The sequence below is a fragment of the Echiichthys vipera genome, assembly GCF_963691815.1.
Source record: "Echiichthys vipera genome assembly, chromosome: 3".
Lineage (NCBI taxonomy): Eukaryota > Metazoa > Chordata > Actinopteri > Perciformes > Trachinidae > Echiichthys > Echiichthys vipera.
The window spans coordinates 423,144-438,346 of record NC_139828.1 but is presented as its reverse complement, the minus strand read 5'-3'; the positions used below and the strand labels follow the sequence as shown (position 1 = coordinate 438,346).

Sequence of the window (15,203 nt, the reverse complement as noted above, 5' to 3'; positions counted from 1 at the left end):
ACACCCACACACACACACACACAAACATGCACACCTGCTCCCACATGAATAATACACACACACACACACAGAAACACACACACACACAGACAGAGAGAAACACACACAGAGACACACGCACACACACACATTATTGTTAGTATTATTATTTGTACATATATATTGAAATATTATTGAATATTATTGTTATTTTTATATTATTTGTACATATATATTGAAATATTATTGAATATTATTGTTATTTTTATATTATTTGTACATATATATTGAAATATTATTGAATATTATTGTTATTTTTATATTATTTGTACATATATATTGAAATCTTATTGAATATTATTGTTATTTTTATATTATTTGTACATATATATTGAAATCTTATTGAATATTATTGTTATTTTTATATTATTTGTACATATATATTGAAATATTATTGAATATTATTGTTATTTTTATATTATTTGTACATATATATTGAAATATTATTGAATATTATTGTTATTTTATTATTATTTGTACATATATATTGAAATATTATTGAATATTATTGTTATTTTATTATTATTTGTACATATATATTGAAATATTATTGAATATTATTGTTATTTTTATATTATTTGTACATATATATTGAAATATTATTGAATATTATTGTTATTTTTATATTATTTGTACATATATATTGAAATATTATTGAATATTATTGTTATTTTATTATTATTTGTACATATATATTGAAATATTATTGAATATTATTGTTATTTTATTATTATTTGTACATATATATTGAAATATTATTGAATATTATTGTTATTTTATTATTATTTGTACATATATATTGAAATATTATTGAATATTATTGTTATTTTTATATTATTTGTACATATATATTGAAATATTATTGAATATTATTGTTATTTTATTATTATTTGTACATATATATTGAAATATTATTGAATATTATTGTTATTTTATTATTATTTGTACATATATATTGAAATATATATATAATCCTAAAAGGCGCAGTTCCCGCTCTGACCGGAGGGGGCGGTGTCGAGCTACAGCCCCTTTAATCTACCCGTGACGTCACGAGGAGGCCCAGAAAGAGACGGGGAAACGACGCGAGCCGCCATTGGTCAGAATCCCTCCGGCGGAGCCTCCTATTGGCTGGCGCTGTTGCCCCGCCAGAGGAGGCAGAAACAGCGCCAGAATCAAAGCGCGTGGAGCTAGCGTTGTTGTTTTCTGCTCAAACTTTATTAAACTTTAATAAACGGATAAACTTTAATAAACTGATTCAGAATAACGTTATTAATTAAACCTCCATCTTCCGAGTGACTCGAGCTGCGTCCGTCGTGGAAGCTAACGGAGCTAAAGAAGCTAGCGAAAGGAAGGTAACTTAACGCGGTTGGGAGCAGGGAGCTAATGTGGCTAACGTCAGCGGGAGTTAGCTGAAGTCAGTGCCCGGTAACGGCGCCTCTCCGTCGGCCGCAGCAGGATGAGCTGCCCGGTGAACCTCCAGGCGCTGCCCCCCGGGGTGTTTGAGTCCGTGTTTACTCCAGAGAACCGGAGGAGCAGGTGAGCTAATGTTAGCCGTTAGCACACAACACCTGCTGGGTGGGTGTGTGTGTTATTCATGTGGGAGCAGGTGTGTGTGTGTGTGTGTGTGTGTATTATTCATGTGGGAGCAGGTGTGTGTGTGTGTGTGTGTGTGAGCAGGTGTGTGTGTGTGTGAGCAGGTGTGTGTGTGTAAACTATTATTTGCTGTACTTTCCTATTTCTTTTATTTGTTCATTTTTAATTAAATAGTTTTTCCTGATTATTATATTTTAAATAGATTTATTTATTTTGTATTTGTCTTGATTTTGTGTGAATGCATTTTTATACTTTAATTAAAACATAAATATATAAATCATTAGATAAATATAGTTGTGGTTTTGTTTTCTTTAATGTTTCATTTTCTCTCATTTGTTCATTGTTAAATTCAAGTTTTAGTTTTCTGCAGCTTTGACTGACTTCACATTCACTTTCACTGGTCCCAAAATGAACTGCTTTAATCTGGTTTTTGTTTCTTCTTCTTCTTCTTCTTCTTCTTCTTCTTCTTCTTCTCCTTCTCCTCCTTCTTCTTCTTCTTCTCCTTCTTCTTCTTCTTCTCCTTCTCCTCCTTCTTCTTCTTCTTCTTCTTCTTCTTCTTCTTCTTCTCCTTCTCCTCCTTCTTCTTCTTCTTCTTCTTCTTCTTCTTCTTCTTCTCCTTCTTCTTCTTCTTCTTCTTCTTCTTCTTCTTCTTCTTCTTCTTCTCTCTCCTCCTTCTTCTTCTTCTTCTTCTTCTTCTTCTTCTCCTTCTTCTTCTTCTTCTTCTTCTTCTTCTTCTTCTTCTTCTTCTTCTTCTTCTTCTTCTCCTCCTTCTTCTTCTTCTCCTGTTGTTCAGGAGCTCCGTGAACTCTCTCACTCCGCTCACTTTCCCCAAATCCAGATCAGCTCTGTGGGACGGCAGCCCTGCAGGAGACACGCTCCACCTCCACCTGTGCACCCGCAGGTGAGCACGCACACACACACACACACACACACACACACACACACACACACACACACACACACACACACACACACACACACACACACACACACACATGTTCAAATGGTCAAGATTGTGTGTGTGTGTGTGTGTGTGTAGGAAGCCTCGGCTGGTCCTCTTGGAGAAAGCTCTGCGGTTGGCTCAGCGTCACGCCCGTCAGAGCAACAAGCCCCGCCTCTTGTGTTTCCTGCTGGGGTCAGTGTGTGTGGACGCAGGTAAGAGGTCACATGACCGTAGCTCCTCTTCTCCTGCTGCTGCAGAGGTTTGCTGTTATTTTCAGCAGCATTAGTGGTTAAAAAAGACCTTTGAATGCCTTCACCGTGCTGCCCCGAGCTAACCACTGTTAGCCACGTCCGGCTGTTAGCATCTCTCCTGATTTCTACCTTAATAAAAACTGTCTCCATGGTTACGGAGGATTAAAGTGCAGACAAAGACCCTGGAGGAGGAGTTTACACTCTTTAAGCAGCAGCTGTCCTCTTTATTAACCGTCCGTCCTCTGTGGCTCCAGATGAGGAGGGGGTCACCGTGACTCTGGACCGGTTCGACCCGGGTCGGGACCAGGCCTCGTCCTCGGGCAGGGTCCCCTCTGCTCTGCTGCCCGGAGACGTCCTGGTTCCCTGTTTGGTCTCCACGCAGAACCAGACGTCAGCGGACACCGTCGTCCAATCAGAGGAGGAGCTGCACCACTGCTTCAAGGTGAGTGAGACACCTGCAGGACAGAGGACAGGTGAGAGTGAGACACCTGCAGGACAGGGGACAGGTGAGAGTGAGACACCTGCAGGACAGGGGACAGGTGAGAGTGAGACACCTGCAGGACAGGGGACAGGTGAGAGTGAGACACCTGCAGGACAGGGGACAGGTGAGAGTGAGACACCTGCAGGACAGGGGACAGGTGAGAGTGAGACACCTGCAGGACAGGTGAGAGTGAGACACCTGCAGGACAGAGGACAGGTGAGAGTGAGACACCTGCAGGACAGGGGACAGGTGAGAGTGAGACACCTGCAGGACAGAAGACAGGTGAGAGTGAGACACCTGCAGGACAGAGGACAGGTGAGAGTGAGACACCTGCAGGACAGAAGACAGGTGAGAGTGAGACACCTGCGGGACAGGGGACAGGTGAGAGTGAGACACCTGCAGGACAGGGGACAGGTGAGAGTGAGACACCTGCAGGACAGGGGACAGGTGAGAGTGAGACACCTGCAGGACAGGTGAGAGTGAGACACCTGCAGGACAGGGGACAGGTGAGAGTGAGACACCTGCAGGACAGGGGACAGGTGAGAGTGAGACACCTGCAGGACAGAGGACAGGTGAGAGTGAGACACCTGCAGGACATAGGACAGGTGAGGGTGAGACACCTGCAGGACCGGTGAGAGTGAGACACCTGCAGGACATAGGACAGGTGAGGGTGAGACACCTGCAGGACAGGTGAGAGTGAGACACCTGCAGGACAGAGGACAGGTGAGAGTGAGACACCTGCAGGACAGGGGACAGGTGAGAGTGAGACACCTGCAGGACAGGGGACAGGTGAGAGTGAGACACCTGCAGGACAGGTGAGAGTGAGACAGCTGAGGGTCACGTGTCTGTCTCTCTGTGTCTCAGGCGCTGCATCAGGCTGTGAGCAGCAGACAGGCTCTGGATCTGTCTCAGCTGTTGAAGGTCAGAGGTCGTGTCGTCTGCTCTCAGCAGTCGGACGCGGCGGCGTTCGGCCTCAGCTGGTCGGCCGTGTGTCCGTCCGTCGGCGTAGACGTTCAGCCGATCCGAGCCGTTCCCATCATCCCCACCGCTCTGCTGAGGAGCCTGACCGCCGTCACCCGGCCGCCGCCGCACACCGGCCGACAGAGAGGGTGAGGAGAAGCGCTTCCTGTCAGACGAGTCCTCGCTGCGGCGCCGTGTCCCCTCCGGTCTCACGCCTCTTTGTGTTCGCAGGTTCCTGACCATGGACCAGACCAGGAAGCTGCTGCTGCTGCTGGAGTCGGACCCCAAAGCCTCCACGCTGCCGCTGGTCGGCCTGTGAGTGACACACGTGAACGCAGCTTTGACACGTTTGAGCTCCTGGTCCCTGTGCTCGCCGTCGCTCTCATCTCCGTGGTCAGACAGACGCAGAGAGCAGTCGGCCTGATTCCTCCAGAACTCGTTGAATGAGTGTAAATATTTACGGCGTGCTGTTTTCTGCACGGGGAATATTCCGCCTGCTGTGGACGCCACGTCATGGTGGACACGCGGCGTGAAGACGACGTGATCAGAGCGGCTTTTATACTCGAGTATTCTCGCGCTCAGTCCCTCGGTGAATCGAGCGATCTGATAGAAAAAGATACAGAATTATGCGTAAACATTTATGATAGTTTGTTATTTTGCATAAATACGTTACGTCTGCGGCAGGACGAGACTGAAACAACTCAGTGTTGAATAAACGTCTGTTCTTCCTGAACGGGCGGCGCCGCACCGACACCAGGACTGAAGAGTCCAGAGTTCAGCTGACGGATATTTTCAATTTAAGAAAGTTGGTTTTCCAGCGTTGTTGTCGATCCTCCTCGTCGTCGGCGTTGTCGTTCGATCGTTGTTGTTGTTGACGTCTGCTGTTTGTCCGACAGCTGGCTGAGTGGAGTCACACACGTCTACAGCCCTCAGGTGTGGGCCTGGTGTCTGAGGTTCCTGTACAGCTCCGCCCTGCAGGACAGGTGAGTCCCCTCCCTTGGTCTGCCCCCGCCCCCATGGTCGCCCCCCCCGGTCCGGTGTGACGCCTCCAGGGTCAGCGGCTGGTCTGGACTCACTGACTTGTCCTCTGGTGTTTCAGAGTTCTGTCAGAGAGACGGTGTTTCCTCCTCGTGCTGTTCGCCTCCACACACAGAGCCCCTCAGTTCTTCCAGTGTCGAGGACCGGGACCAGGACCAGGACCAGGACCACAGCTGGACTACCAGCTGCTGACCGCCTCCCAGTGTGTCACACTGTACCAGGTAACAACAGCGCGAAGGGACCGATGTGGACTGTTCCAGACTGATGTGGTCTGTTGTGGACTGATGTGGTCTGTTGTGGACTGATGTGGTCTGTTCTGGACCTTCAGCAGGTGGTCTCGGTGGAGGGTCAGACTCTGCAGTGTGAGCTGGGTCCAGATGAAACCGGAGGACAGATGGAGGTCTTCAGAGAGGCTCAGACCTCCTTCAGCAGGTCCTGGTCTATCTCAGCTGTTAGCGTTAGTCCCTGTTGATGTTTGGAGACGTTTGTCCTGACCCTGTCCTCAGACCTGACCCTGCCCCCTTGTCCTCAGACCTGACCCTGTCCCCCTGTCCTCAGACCTGACCCTGTCCTCAGACCTGACCCTGTCCCCCCTGTCCTCAGACCTGACCCTGTCCTCAGACCTGACCCTGTCCCCCCTGTCCTCAGACCTGACCCTGTCCTCAGACCTGACCCTGTCCCCCCTGTCCTCAGACCTGACCCTGTCCTCAGACCTGACCCTGTCCCCCCTGTCCTCAGACCTGACCCTGTCCCCCCTGTCCTCAGACCTGACCCTGTCCTCAGACCTGACCCTGTCCCCCCTGTCCTCAGACCTGACCCTGTCCTCAGACCTGACCCTGTCCCCCCTGTCCTCAGACCTGACCCTGTCCTCAGACCTGACCCTGTCCCCCCTGTCCTCAGACCTGACCCTGTCCTCAGACCTGACCCTGTCCCCCCCTGTCCTCAAACCTGACCCTGTCCTCAGACCTGACTCTGTCCTCAGACCTGACCCTGTCCTCAGACCTGACCCGGTCCTCAGACCTGACCCTGTCCCCCCTGTCCTCAGAACTGACCCTGTCCCTCCTGTCCTCAGACCTGATCCTGTCCTCAGACCTGACCCTGTCCCTCCTGTCCTCAGACCTGACCCTGTCCTCAGACCTGACCCTGTCCCTCCTGTCCTCAGAACTGACCCTGTCCTCAGACCTGACCCTGTCCCCTTGTCCTCAGACCTGACCCTGTCCTCAGACCTGACCCTGTCCTCAGAACTGACCCTGTCCTCTCTGTCCTCAGACCTGACCCGGTCCTCTCTGTCTTCAGACCTGACCCTGTCCTCAGACCTGACCCTGTCCTCAGACCTGACCCTGTCCCCCTTGTCCTCAGACCTGACCCTGTCCCCCCTGTCCTCAGACCTGACCCTGTCCCCCTTGTCCTCAGACCTGACCCTGTCCCCCTTGTCCTCAGACCTGACCCTGTCCCCCCTGTCCTCAGACCTGACCCTGTCCCCCCTGTCCTCAGACCTGACCCTGTCCCCCCTGTCCTCAGACCTGACCCTGTCCCCCCTGTCCTCAGACCTGACCCTGCCCCCTTGTCCTCAGACCTGACCCTGCCCCCTTGTCCTCAGACCTGACCCTGTCCCCCTGTCCTCAGACCTGACCCTGTCCTCAGACCTGACCCGGTCTTCTCTGTCCTCAGACCTGACCCTGTCCCCCCTGTCCTCAGACCTGACCCTGTCCCCCCTGTCCTCAGACCTGACCCTGTCCCCCCTGTCCTCAGACCTGACCCTGCCCCCTTGTCCTCAGACCTGACCCTGCCCCCCTGTCCTCAGACCTGACCCTGTCCCCCTGTCCTCAGACCTGACCCTGTCCTCAGACCTGACCCTGTCCCCCCTGTCCTCAGACCTGACCCGGTCCTCAGACCTGACCCTGCCCCCTTGTCCTCAGACCTGACCCTGTCCTCAGACCTGACCCTGTCCTCAGACCTGACCCTGTCCTCAGACCTGACCCTGTCCTCTCTGTCCTCAGACCTGACCCTGTCCTCAGACCTGACCCTGTCCTCTCTGTCCTCAGACCTGACCCTGTCCTCAGACCTGACCCTGTCCTCTCTGTCCTCAGACCTGACCCTGTCCTCAGACCTGACCCGGTCCTCAGACCTGACCCGGTCCTCTCTGTCCTCAGACCTGACCCGGTCCTCTCTGTCCTCAGACCTGACCCTGTCCTCTCTGTCCTCAGACCTGACCCTGTCCTCAGACCTGACCCGGTCTTCTCTGTCCTCAGACCTGACCCTGTCCTCAGACCTGACCCTGTCCTCAGACCTGACCCGGTCCTCAGACCTGACCCGGTCCTCTCTGTCCTCAGACCTGACCCGGTCCTCTCTGTCCTCAGACCTGACCCGGTCCTCAGACCTGACCCTGTCCTCAGACCTGACCCTGTCCTCAGACCTGACCCGGTCCTCAGACCTGACCCGGTCCTCTCTGTCCTCAGACCTGACCCGGTCCTCTCTGTCCTCAGACCTGACCCTGTCCCCCCTGTCCTCAGACCTGACCCGGTCCTCAGACCTGACTCTGTCCTCAGACCTGACCCGGTCCTCTCTGTCCTCAGACCTGACCCTGTCCTCAGACCTGACCCTGTCCTCTCTGTCCTCAGACCTGACCCAGTCCTCTCTGTCCTCAGACCTGACCCAGTCCTCTCTGTCCTCAGACCTGACCCAGTCCTCTCTGTCCTCAGACCCGCCCCCCCAGCTGCAGGTCTGTCTGTCAGCGATCAGGACTCTGGGATGGAGGATGAGGACCTGTCCCCACGCCCGTCCCCCAGCCCCCACCTCCCGGCCCAGCAGGTGGGTCCACGTGCTAACATGCTAACGTGCTAACATCTGTGACATCATCAGCGGGTGACGAGTGTTTGTGGTTTCAGAACCGCAGAGTTCAGCCGTCTGTTCCTGAACTCTCTCTGCTGATCGACAGCAGCTTCACAACCAATCAGAGCAGAGGGCCCGACCCCGGCTCCGCCCACAGACCTGCTGCTGACAGGAAGTGTGCTCCTCCACCAGGAACCTTCACCTCCTCCTCCTCCTCCTCTGCTCCACCTCCTGCTGCTCCTCCTCACCTCCACAGCACCCCCAACCCCCACCTGCAGCCGCCCTGCTCATGCTGCTCCACCCACAGCTACGACTGCACCTCCATCTTCTCCCCGGGGCTCCTCCCTCCTCCTCCACCCTCCCATCACCACACTCCTCCTCCTCCACCGTCCCATCACCACACTCCTCCTCCTCCACCCTCCCATCACCACACTCCTCCTCCATCCTCCCATCACCACACTCCTCCTCCTCCACCCTCCAATCACCACACTCCTCCTCCTCCACCCTCCCATCACCACACTCCTCCTCCTCCACCCTCCAATCGCCACACTCCTCCATCCTCCCATCACACGCCTCCTCCCTCCAGCATCCATCCATCTTCTCCTCCTGTCCCTCCTCACACCTCCACCCGTCTCCCTGCTCCTCCTCCCCCCTGTCCCTGCAGCCACCCTCCCCCTGACCCTGCGTCTCCTCCCTGGTTCTCCCGTCCCTCCTGTGTGAGTCAGGGGGGAGGAGTCGTCCCGTCTGACGCCTACCAGCTCCTCCTCCATCAGGACCGACAGCTCCGCCTCCTGCAGGCTCAGGTGAGTCTGACGGGCGCAGCAGCTCCAGCTCCTGCTCAGAGTTCATCCCAGGTGCGATCACCTGCAGCTGACACCAGTGTCCTTGTCCTGCAGAGACTTTCAGAGGTGACTCTTGAAACAGAGCGATAAAACCAAAGTCAGGGTTCGTTCAGGTGCTGGAAACCTGTGAAAACGCTTTCAAATGTAAACGAAACTATTTTAAATTTCTTCAGTTTGAGTTCAGCAGAACACGTCTCTCTTTAACGTGACGTAAAAAAGTGATTTACTGTATTTCCCACATTATCAGGTCATAGAACAGACGCTCCAGTCGAGGCTGGGGTCACGTTCTGCATCCATTAGATGGAGCTGCGCTAAAGGGAACGTCAACAACACAGTCAGGGGAGGTCGTCTTGTTGCTTCCATTGATTGGTTCATGTTCAACTCTCTGGCTGCTGCTCTGTTCCCGTGTTCTCCTGCGTGACTAATGGCCTTGAGTGTAAGCTCTGCGGCGTAAGCGTGTCTCTTAACAGGAGCCATTTTGGGCTCTTTACACAAACACACACATGGAAATGAAACGGCACGCTTCACGCAGTCGTATATCTCAACATGCACCGCGCGTTACTTCTTCTACGGGGAAAATAGAGTCGGCGGCTGCTCACCGTAGTTGGAGACCTGTTGTGGCTCAATATTGGTCCATATATAAGGAGCACCGGGTTATAAGGAGCACTGAGACATGTGGAGGTTTTTAGGTGCGCCTATAGTGCAGAGATTACGGTAATGATTTTCACAGCGGTGCTGGAAAAGCTCGGAAAAGGAGAACGAACCCTGTGAAGTGTCACTAAGTCACTGCAGATGCTGTTCCTGTTTCATTTTCTCTGGGAAACGCACAGAAGTCTAAAGCACTAAGAAGAGTTCACACAGATGCATTTGTTTTTAAAGTAAAAAACAATCCCTCTCACATCTGATTCTGTTTGTTTGTTTGTTTGTTTTTCTGACGTGGTTCTGAATCTCCTCAGGTCCAGATGCTGCTGGAGGCTCAGGGGACACTTCAGTCCTCCAGTCAGCAGGTCCACACCCAGACCTCCAGGAGCACCGCCAGCATCGCTGTGGGGACAGGTGAGACCGGACAGGACAGGTGAGACCGGACAGGACAGGTGAGACAGGACAGGACAGGACAGGTGAGACCAGGACAGACCAGACAGGACAGGACAGGTGTGACCAGGACAGGTGAGACCAGACAGGACAGACCAGGTGAGACCGGACAGACCAGACAGGACAGGACAGGTGAGACAGGACAGGTGAGACAGGACAGACCAGACAGGACCGGTGAGACAGGACAGACCAGACAGGACAGGACAGGTGAGACCAGGACAGACAGGTGAGACAGGACAGGTGAGACCAGGACAGACCAGACAGGACAGGTGAGACCAGGACAGACCGGACAGGACAGGTGTGACCAGGACAGACCAGACAGGACAGGACAGGTGTGACCAGGACAGGTGAGACCAGACAGGACAGACCAGGTGAGACCGGACAGGACAGGTGAGACAGGACCAGAACAGACAGGTGAGACCGGGACAGGACAGGTGAGACCAGGACAGACCGGACAGGACAGGACAGGTGTGACCAGGACAGGTGAGACCAGACAGGACAGACCAGGTGAGACCGGACAGGACAGGTGAGACCAGACCAGGACAGGACAGGTGAGACCAGACAGGACAGGTGAGACCAGGACAGGTGATAAATCAAATGTCCTCTGGTTTTCAGGTGCCAGTCTCTTCTGGGGGGATCCAGTCCCGTCTCCCCTCCCCCATCAGGAGGTTCAGGCTCCTCCCCCTCCTTCCCCCAGCACCCCCTCCTCACCCACACCTCCTCCCCCCTCACACGACAACCTGTCCGTCATCAGGCCTGTGGGCGGAGCTGAGGACAGTGACATCACAGGTGAGGGGGGCACCTGCTCCCCCTCCAATCAGCACAGGTGAGACTGTGACAGGGACCCGTGTTGTGACCCGTGTTGTGACCCGTGTTGTGACCCGTGTTGTGTGGTGACCCGTGTCGTGTTGTGACCCGTGTTGTGTGGTGACCCGTGTTGTGGCGTGACCCGTGTTGTGACCCGTGTTGTGTGGTGACCCGTGTTGTGACCCGTGTTGTGACCCGTGTCGTGACCCGTGTCGTGACCCGTGTTGTGTCTCGTGTTGTGACCCGTGTCGTGACCCGTGTTGTGTGGTGACCCGTGTTGTGACCCGTGTTGTGTTGTGACCCGTGTTGTGACCCGTGTTGTGACCCGTGTTGTGTTGTGACCCGTGTTGTGACCCGTGTTGTGACCCGTGTCGTGACCCGTGTCGTGACCCGTGTTGTGTCTCGTGTTGTGACCCGTGTTGTGACCCGTGTTGTGACCCGTGTTGTGACTCGTGTTGTGACCCGTGTTGTGACCCGTGTTGTGTTGTGACTCGTGTTGTGACCCGTGTTGTGTTGTGACCCGTGTTGTGACCCGTGTTGTGACCCGTGTGGTGACCCGTGTCGTGACCCGTGTCGTGACCCGTGTTGTGACCCGTGTTGTGTTGTGACCCGTGTTGTGACCCGTGTTGTGACCCGTGTGGTGACCCGTGTTGTGACCCGTGTTGTGACTCGTGTTGTGTCCCGTGTTGTGACCCGTGTGGTGACCCGTGTTGTGGCCTGTGTTGTGACTCGTGTTGTGTCCCGTGTTGTGACCCGTGTTGTGTTGTGACCCGTGTTGTGACCCGTGTGGTGGCCCGTGTCGTGACCCGTGTCGTGACCCGTGTTGTGACCCGTGTTGTGACCCGTGTTGTGACCCGTGTGGTGACCCGTGTTGTGACTCGTGTTGTGTCCCGTGTTGTGACTCGTGTTGTGTCCCGTGTTGTGACCCGTGTGGTGACCCGTGTTGTGGCCTGTGTTGTGACTCGTGTTGTGACCCGTGTTGTGACTCGTGTGGTGACTCGTGTTGTGACCCCGTGTTGTGTGGTGACCCGTGTTGTGTGGTGACCCGTGTTGTGTCGTGACTCGTGTTGTGACCCGTGTGGTGACCCGTGTTGTGACCCGTGTTGTGACCCGTGTTGTGTCCCGTGTTGTGACCCGTGTTGTGACCTGTGTGGTGACCCGTGTTGTGGCCTGTGTTGTGACTCGTGTTGTGACCCGTGTTGTGACTCGTGTGGTGACTCGTGTTGTGACCCCGTGTTGTGTGGTGACCCGTGTTGTGTGGTGACCCGTGTTGTGTCGTGACTCGTGTTGTGACCCGTGTGGTGACCCGTGTTGTGACCCGTGTTGTGACCCGTGTTGTGACCCGTGTTGTGACCCGTGTTGTGACCCGTGTTGTGTCCCGTGTTGTGACCCGTGTTGTGTTGTGTCCCGTGTTGTGTCCCGTGTTGTGACCCGTGTTGTGACCCGTGTTGTGTTGTGACCCGTGTTGTGACCCGTGTTGTGACCCGTGTTGTGGCCCGTGTTGTGGCCCGTGTTGTGACCCGTGTTGTGACCCGTGTTGTGTTGTGACCCGTGTTGTGGCCTGTGTTGTGACTCGTGTTGTGACCCGTGTTGTGACTCGTGTGGTGACTCGTGTTGTGACCCCGTGTTGTGTGGTGACCCGTGTTGTGTGGTGACCCGTGTTGTGTCGTGACTCGTGTTGTGACCCGTGTGGTGACCCGTGTTGTGACCCGTGTTGTGACCCGTGTTGTGACCCGTGTTGTGACCCGTGTTGTGTCCCGTGTTGTGACCCGTGTTGTGACCCGTGTTGTGTCCCGTGTTGTGACCCGTGTTGTGTTGTGTCCCGTGTTGTGTCCCGTGTTGTGACCCGTGTTGTGACCCGTGTTGTGTTGTGACCCGTGTTGTGACCCGTGTTGTGACCCGTGTTGTGGCCCGTGTTGTGGCCCGTGTTGTGACCCGTGTTGTGACCCGTGTTGTGACCCGTGTTGTGTTGTGTCCCGTGTTGTGACCCGTGTTGTGTTGTGTCCCGTGTTGTGACCCGTGTTGTGACCCGTGTTGTGTTGTGACCCGTGTTGTGACCCGTGTTGTGACCCGTGTTGTGGCCCGTGTTGTGGCCCGTGTTGTGACCCGTGTCTTGACCCGTGTGGTGACCCGTGTTGCAGCGTCAGCGGTCTGCAGAGTCCAGTTCTGGGAGAGAGTGTGAGCATGTGCAGATCTGCAGACGACCAGCAGAGCTTCTATCACAACCTGATGGTAACAACAACAACATGAACACATTCAACATCAACAACAACAACAACATGAACAACACCACATTAAACTACATGTCCCATGATCCTCTCTGTGTCCTCAGACTCAGCTGACCAGTCGTCTGCAGGACGAGGACTCCAGGAGGAGGAGCCCGCCTGTGCTCGCTGACCCCTCCCACTCCCCCCGGTCCAGCAGGAGGCGGAGCTTTGGAGGAGACTCTGTGGGCGGAGACTCGGTGGTCAGCGCCACTGTGAGGCAGCTACAGCAGCTCGGAGTCGACGTGGGCGAAGAAGATCTGACCGAGTCCGACCGAAGAATCCACCAAACAGTAGAGAGCAGCAGGTACAGACCCACCTGAGGGTCCGGACCGGGCTCACCCGAGGGTCCAGACTGGACTCACCCGAGGGTCCGGACCGGGCTCACCCGAGGGTCCGGACCGGGCTCACCTGAGGGTCCGGACCGGGCTCACCCGAGGGTCCAGGCTGGACTCACCTGAGGGTCCGGACCGGGCTCACCTGAGGGTCCGGACCGGGCTCACCGAGTGTCCGGACCGGGCTCACCCGAGGGTCCAGACCGGACTCACCCGAGGGTCCGGACCGGGCTCACCCGAGGGTCCGGACCGGGCTCACCTGAGGGTCCGGACCGGGCTCACCCGAGGGTCCAGGCTGGACTCACCTGAGGGTCCGGACCGGGCTCACCTGAGGGTCCGGACCGGGCTCACCGAGGGTCCGGACCGGGCTCACCCGAGGGTCCGGACCGGGCTCACCCGAGGGTCCGGACCGGGCTCACCCGAGGGTCCGGGCTGGACTCACCCGAGGGTCCGGACCGGGCTCACCCGAGGGTCCGGACCGGGCTCACCTGAGGGTCCGGACTGGGCTCATCTGAGGGTCGGGACTGGACTCACCTGTGGGTCCGGACTGGGCTCACCCGAGGGTCCGGACCGGGCTCACCCGAGGGTCCGGACCGGGCTCACCCGAGGGTCCGGACCGGGCTCACCCGAGGGTCCGGACCGGGCTCACCCGAGGGTCCGGACTGGGCTCACCTTTATTATAAACACGTTCTAAATATAAAGTAAACAGAAACAGGAAGTGTGTTTATGACATGACGTGTGCTTCCTGTTTGTGTGGTCAGCACTCTGGCGAGGATCAACCCGGCGGCGGTTCTGTCCAGACTGAGCGTGGAGGCGCCGTCGACCAGCTGCGTGTTCCCCGGAGGCAGCGTGGACCTGAGTCTGGAGGCCAACGCCATCGCCCTGCGTTACCTCAGCGACTCTCAGCTCAGCAGGCTGTCTGTGGGAGGCCACGCCCCCCGTCCAGGCCCCGCCCCCAACAGCTCCCTGCTGTCGCCTAGCAACATGTCTCTGGCCACCAGGAAGTACATGAGGAGGTACGGCCTGATCGAGGAGGAGGACGGCGAGGAGGAGGACGAAGTCCAGGAGGCGTCGGCTCGCCACCCGCTGACCGTGAAGCTCCTCCCACAGAGTCAGCTGATCCGAGACCTGCGGCCCAAGATGCAGCTGCTCGCCGCCGCCGACAAGGAGAACCGTTCCTCCAGTGGGCGGCCATCTTTAGTGAGGGCGAGCAGCCGTCAGACAGAAGGGTCCGTGGGGAACATCCTGGACCTGAGCCGCCTGAGGCAGCTGCCCAAACTCTTCTGACAGAATCTGCCCTTTTCAAAGATGGCTGCCGCTCTGATCCAGACACTAACAGCAGGAAACCAGCGTCTGCATCAGTGGAGACTCTAAAATCTGCCCTTTTCAAAGATGGCTGCCGCTCTGATCCAGACACTAACAGCAGGAAACCAGCGTCTGCATCAGTGGAGACTCTAAAATCTGCCCTTTTCAAAGATGGCTGCCGCTCTGATCCAGACACTAACAGCAGGACACCAGCGTCTGCATCAGTGGAGACTCTAAAATCTGCCCTTTTCAAAGATGGCTGCCGCTCTGATCCAGACACTAACAGCAGGAAACCAGCGTCTGCATCAGTGGAGACTCTAAAATCTGCCCTTTTCAAAGATGGCTGCCGCTCTGATCCAGACACTAACAGCAGGACACCAGCGTCTGCATCAGTGGAGACTCTAAAATCTGCCCTTTTCAA

At 54.8% G+C, this 15,203-nt stretch overlaps 1 protein-coding gene across 1 annotated transcript; it reads left to right on the top strand.

Annotated features, from left to right (window-relative positions):
• The first annotated feature begins 1,267 nt into the window (after nucleotides 1–1,267).
• Nucleotides 1,268–14,851, top strand: stil (STIL centriolar assembly protein). The gene is made up of 16 exons (XM_083940755.1): nucleotides 1,268–1,575; nucleotides 2,426–2,533; nucleotides 2,672–2,787; nucleotides 3,081–3,268; nucleotides 4,172–4,416; nucleotides 4,499–4,582; nucleotides 5,164–5,250; nucleotides 5,367–5,526; nucleotides 5,634–5,737; nucleotides 8,008–8,116; nucleotides 8,194–8,940; nucleotides 9,936–10,035; nucleotides 10,687–10,897; nucleotides 13,020–13,110; nucleotides 13,211–13,449; nucleotides 14,239–14,851. The coding sequence occupies exons 1-16, from the start codon at nucleotides 1,496–1,498 to the stop codon at nucleotides 14,762–14,764; spliced, it is 3,195 nt and encodes a 1,064-aa protein (XP_083796881.1). The 5' UTR covers nucleotides 1,268–1,495; the 3' UTR covers nucleotides 14,765–14,851.
• The last annotated feature ends 352 nt before the right edge of the window (nucleotides 14,852–15,203 follow it).